Here is a 6,000-nt window from a genome sequence, read left to right as displayed (position 1 = left end):
AAATAGGAAAACAGATTATTATCTGAATGGTGGCCGATTAGGAAAAGGGGAGGTGCAACGAGACCTGGGTGTCATTATACACCAGTCATTGAAAGTGGGCATGCAGGTACAGCAGGCGGTGAAAAAGGCGAATGGTATGCTGGCATTTATAGCGAGAGGATTTGAGTACAGGAGCAGGGAGGTACTACTGCAGTTGTACAAGGCCTTGGTGAGACCACACCTGGAGTATTGTGTGCAGTTTTGGTCCCCTAATCTGAGGAAAGACATCTTTGCCATAGAGGGAGTACAAAGAAGGTTCACCAGATTGATTCCTGGGATGGCAGGACTTTCATATGAAGAAAGACTGGATGAACTGGGCTTGTACTCGTTGGAATTTAGAAGATTGAGGGGGGATCTGATTGAAACGTATAAGATCCTAAAGGGATTGGACAGGCTAGATGCAGGAAGATTGTTTCCGATGTTGGGGAAGTCCAGAACGAGGGGTCACAGTTTGAGGATAGAGGGGAAGCCTTTTAGGACCGAGATTAGGAAAAACTTCTTCACACAGAGAGTGGTGAATCTGAGGAATTCTCTGCCACAGCAAACTGTTGAGGCCAGTTCATTGGCTATGTTTAAGAGGGAGTTAGATATGGCCCTTGTGGCTACAGGGGTCAGGGGTATGGAGGGAAGGCTGGGGCGGGGTTCTGAGTTGGATGATCAGCCATGATCATAATAAATGGCGGTGCAGTCGAAGGGCCGAATGGCCTACTCCTGCACCTATTTTCTATGTTTCTATGTTTCTATGTTTAGCACAAACACTAAGGTAAATTTATTTAGCCATATGTTAGTGAATTTGTCGAATTGAGTCTATTTAAAGCTGAGGATGATAGGTCCTTGATTTGTCAAGGCGTAAAGGCTACAGGAAGAAAGCAGGAATATGGGGTTTGAGAAGAATATTAAAGCAGCTGTGATGGACTGGTGAAGCAGACTCGATGCGCCAAATGCCCCAATTCTGCTTCTATGACTTATGGTCCAAGTCACAGGATATGTCATATTACAATACACCATTAACACAATGTAACTATGCCTCTGAACCCTATGTTTCTCTACCTCTTTTGGATACGTTCTCTATGGCACATACATATAGGATATCTCTAGAGGTGGATGGTTCTGATTACGTGAAGAGGGTTGAGATACTGCAACGGATAAACTGAGAGATGTTTAAAATGATTAAGTATTTTGATAGTGAGGGAGGAAATGTTTCTCATTTGGAGAAGTCAGCAACTAAACTGTTAAAATTACCACGCAGGGAATGAGGAGAAAAGTTGGGAGAAATATGTATAATGACATAGATTACAATCACTCATCTTTAGCCAGAAGCACACATCTCAAATGGAATTATGACTATAAACCAAGGAGAATGCAAAGTTTTGTAGTGGACTAGCGCTGTGGGAGTTTTGTAAAATGCTCAATAAACAGCTGGTCCAGACCCAATGACTGATTGGTTTCTGTATTATATGGTATTTATAACCTACTGTAACAAATACTTAAAAAATTGTGAACAGTTAATTGAAATGTACATTATACAAACATGTTTATGGTCTATTTAAGGTACTTATCTACCAGTACCTGTGCATTTTTAAAACGCTGAGTCCATCTTACATCTATTACACCTTAATATTAATTTTCCTGTATTTTAGTAAATAATCGTTTTACATTACTTCGGAGATTTAAAATTGTGTTTCCTTTCTTTTTGTCAAGCCATATATATGTACTATTTCAATATGGCCATTATAAGGACGGAATCAGAACACGATTCTTGGAATGTCACATCATTAAGTGACTGCTTTAAAAGGCTCAGCATTAAAACTGTTACCGGCGTCAGTACACAAAATTACATTACAGAACCACTAACAGTACCACGAGGGCATCGAAAAGGGTGAGATTTTACTGGCACAACCCAGTACGATCAGTCGTTCATCGTTTCTGCTTTCCTATCTATAACGCTCACACACTTGTTGCCTTTGATGTAAAACCGGAGAGGTTTGCTAACCCACTCCCCTGCATAACCTATACCAATTCGGCTCGTAGAGATTATATCAGTTTCAACAATGGCTTCGGGACCTCGTTCCATCCAGAGACCCGTGTCCGTGGCCAAGTGCTCCTTGTTAAAGCTCTTGGTGATGTCCAACGCTTGGCACAGTTTGGAGGGGCCGTTACACAACTGGTGGTCTTTGAGGGGCTTGCCCCCTGCCCTCCTCCGCTGGCCGCGGAGCCCCCTCATGGCGTCGAGTCCCTGCAGAGGCTCCAGCGAGCGCACCAGCACGGCCGCTCCGTCGCCCTGGCTCGACACGTTGAGGCAGAAGTACACGCCGTAGATCTGGTAAACATACAGCGTGCCCGGGCTCATGAACATCGCCTCATTCCGGAGGCTCCGCCTGCCGCCGCGGGAGTGCGAGGCCTGGTCCTCCCCGCCCAGGTAAGCCTCGGTCTCCACAATCCTGCCCCTCAGCTCGGTGCCGTCGGCCAACTTCCGCACCATCACCTGACCCAGGAACTCCCGGGCCAAAGCCACGCACGGCCGGCTGAAGAAGTCCCACAGGAGCCGGCCGGGGTGTGACAAGCCAGCGGGAAGTTGCTCGGTGCAGGCCGCGCCATCCTGCAGGGTCTCCGCGACCGCGCCGTCCTCAGCAGCCGCCTGCAGTCCGCTGGATGGCCCACGCCTCCCTGGGCTTGCGGCGTGCGCCAGCCCCCTTCTCCTCCATGCCATTTCCAGCAGAACCCGCCGCAGCCCGGAATCCTGCGGCACTTAACTCTCCTCACCCGCGGAACAGGAAGTAGGAGCCAGTCCCGACAAACGACCACTCCGGGCGTCCTAGTTCATCCCCAGCACCTTCACTGGTGTGTCCCAATTCAAACGCTCTGCTGCGGTAGCACGGTTTTGCCTTCGGCCGAGCAAGTTAAAAGAGCTGCAACGTTCTTGCCGTGTTAAATTACCTACAATCTGTGTGCCCTTCTTTGTCAAGCGACTCATCTAGAAATTCAAATTCCACCGCGGCCGTGATGGAAATTAAATTCAGCAATCAGCGGTTTAAAAAAAAAGAGCAACTAACTCTCAGGAATCAAACTCTCCTGACTACTGGATTCTGTTCACTGATGCCCCCTAAGGGAGGAAATCTGACATTAGGTGTGAGTCTCCTAGCAGAATGATTGACTCAATTTGGCATCAGCAATGAATTCCAGTCAGTGTCCCACAGATCCTCAGAAGTAAATAAAAAAAAGGATCAAATTACTCGCCCCGAAGGTTTCCTAAAACCAAGCGATTATATTAATACAGATGATCTCAATTCCTCACATTAGCCCCCCCCCCCGAATTACATCCCCTGAATCCTCACCATATCTGTTGGGTTTTTCAGCCAGTCCATATCCAAAGCTGCTTCCCGAGTTTTTCTATGTCTTCTGGCCAATTCACCCCAAGCAAATGCTGATCCTGACTACTCTGATATCCGTCTACCCCAAGTGTCCCAACGCCAAGAGCTTCAAGTCGGCTGGGAAAAAAAAACAAGGCATCAAGCGGTATATTCAAATGGTGTAAGGTATATTGAATAATTACAAATGGATGAACCACATAGATTCATTTCGCTTCTTCACTGCCAATACTGTACTAAACCAAAAATGAATATCTATATACCTCATCAAAGGTTAAAGCACGACGTAGTCCGCACATCTGGGGATGCCGCTGGGCAGAACCTAGACAACTCAGGAGCATCTCAGGAAATCAGTAGGAAAAGTCAGCTCTTGGGACAATCTGCTCTTCAACGATGGAAACCGAAACAAAACAGCTCATGACATACGGGAAAGTTCTCTATGTTTTCAGATTTAAATTTCCTTGCTCACTATTTCCAGGTACCGTAATTAATGACAGAAATTACGTCTGTCTGCATAAAAATTGCAAGCACCTGTTAAAAACTCAAAATACCAGCTTCCTAGTACATTTTTGTTCAGTTTTTAAAGCAATCCCGAATTCTGAGCCCTGGGCCTTGTTTTTCCTATCCCCAGTATTAGAGGCTCTGCAGTATTCTGAGTGTTGTGAATGTCCTCGCAGAACCTGCCTACCCCGGTAAGGCGACTTATTCAATTCACCTGCTGACCTTTTCCCTCCATGGAGCATTCCGCCTTTCCTAGATGTTAAATTTGGATTGATGGAATAAAGCCACGCTTTACTGCAGTGGGTATGTTATTATGGGGGAGGGGGCCCTGCTGAACACGCCAGTCAAGGCATAAAACGGGGCCTTTGTGTAGGCGTGGTGAGATGTAAAAAAGCCTTAAGGCATGTGGCATGAGGCAAGAGGCAGCACTGGCAGTACCCTCCTGCACCGGCTGACTCATCACGTCGGAGGATGCCTGTCTGTAGAAAGTCCGGTGTTCCACTGGCGTACAGGCATCACCACCACCGGGAATAGATGCATCATCACAAGGACGCCTTTCCATCACGTAAATGGGTGGTGGGTAGCAAGCTGGAACCAAGCAGGAGAAGAAATTGAACAAATCGCCTTTATTTCATTTCAACAAAATACAGTGCTGTATAAAAATACCTATCATCACAGACACCCGTAAACATTCAGTGGCATAACTACAGGGTCAGTGTGCGGTGGAAAATGTAATGGATATGGCCCGAAGTTAGCCAGGGAGTTTGATCATAACGTGGCTCAGTTGAATGTGTCCTATCTGCGATCCATTAAGTCTGAATTCAAATCCACAGTCACGACAAATTGAAAAGCCCGAGACGTTAACAGGATACACAGAAGGCTGCAGATGCTGGAATCTGAAGCAAAAGAAACGCAATTTATCAGAGCAACTGAGTGCGTCAGGAACAGTCCGCAGAACATCAACTGTCCACATGCCTCCAGGGATGCTGCCTGACCCGCTGAGTTTCTCCAGCAGTTTGCTTTTATTAGAAACTGTAGAAAGAATCCTACTTTTGTAACCGCACTGAGAATGATGAATTGCTGAGTGACATCACGATGTCCCGTAAATTGCCATTCTTTTCTGTAGGGAATATTCTGTACAATGAAATGTGTAGTTCGTTGTCGATAAATTACCATTGTAGCAGTATTCTGCCTTAAATAACAGCGGTCAGCATGAGAAAAAGTGCATACTACGATCTTCATAGCTGAACTGGTACTGTACTTGCCCTCTTCTCAGTAGAGGGGAGGAGGTACAGGAGCCCGAAAACCCACACTTTACCTTTTAGGATCAGATTTGTCCCCTCTGCCATCAGATTTCCGAATAGTCCGCGAGCCCATGAATACGACCTCGCACTTTTTTTGAAAGTTTTATTCATGTGTTAATTATAACAACTTATAGTAATAAGTTTATGTCGTACACTGTGCTGCCACCACAAAATGTCCCTCCATATATCAGTGATAACAAACTTCATTCTGATTCGGTTTTTCAGTGTTCAGTTCTGTTTTTGCAGATGGTTCATATCTCAGGTGTATGCTACACTCAGCTGCACATGTTTGCTTATAATTGGATCTGTCTTTTTGTTTGCCGTTAATCAGAAGGCGAGGATGCCCCGATATCTTCACTTATACTTAATATTGAAGTATGTGCACTATTATAAATAACACCAAGTATCCGGAAGCAAACGATTCATCGCATCGATTTTAATGTCTTATTTTTACTATATTTAATGCAGGCAAGTTTTATGGGCATCAGCAAAATTGGAATGTTTTTATTTTGCGCTGCTTGTATTTTGCCAAGTCTTTCATGGCAGTGAATTGCAAGAAACGCCGGGTTCGGGTGTGGATGTCGAAATACTGAGGTGTAGCTGGGCTGAAAGCCTTCACAGAAACCCGAACAGTTCTGGCGGGAGATACTTCTGACGCTCACCCAGCGGAATTCGGACGTGGAGGTCGTGTAGCGCCATAATGATTGGAGTTACAGCCCCATGGGCTGCTAAAAAGCCCGATAAGCAGCCAGTTGAGTAATCAAAAAAAAAAACCGCTTTTGAATAAT

At 45.6% G+C, this 6,000-nt stretch overlaps 2 protein-coding genes across 2 annotated transcripts in view; one reads left to right on the top strand and one right to left on the bottom strand.

The window, feature by feature from the left end:
- Positions 1-611: 611 nt before the first annotated feature.
- On the bottom strand, positions 612-5,636 carry mpg (N-methylpurine DNA glycosylase). Its single transcript, XM_063035478.1, has one exon. It carries the CDS (start codon positions 2,747-2,749, stop codon positions 1,949-1,951), a length of 801 nt encoding a protein of 266 aa, XP_062891548.1. The 5' UTR covers positions 2,750-5,636; the 3' UTR covers positions 612-1,948.
- Positions 2,414-6,000, top strand: part of blk (BLK proto-oncogene, Src family tyrosine kinase) — a 90,516-nt gene continuing 86,929 nt past the window's right edge. The window contains exon 1 of the mRNA XM_063035448.1: positions 2,414-2,458. The gene's annotated coding sequence lies outside the window, so the exon portion shown is untranslated. The remainder of the gene's footprint in view (positions 2,459-6,000) is intronic.

Source organism: Mobula hypostoma, chromosome 2 (genome assembly GCF_963921235.1).
Source record: "Mobula hypostoma chromosome 2, sMobHyp1.1, whole genome shotgun sequence".
NCBI lineage: Eukaryota > Metazoa > Chordata > Chondrichthyes > Myliobatiformes > Myliobatidae > Mobula > Mobula hypostoma.
The sequence above is the reverse complement of the archived record's forward strand: the minus strand, read 5'-3'. Positions and strand labels throughout refer to the sequence as shown.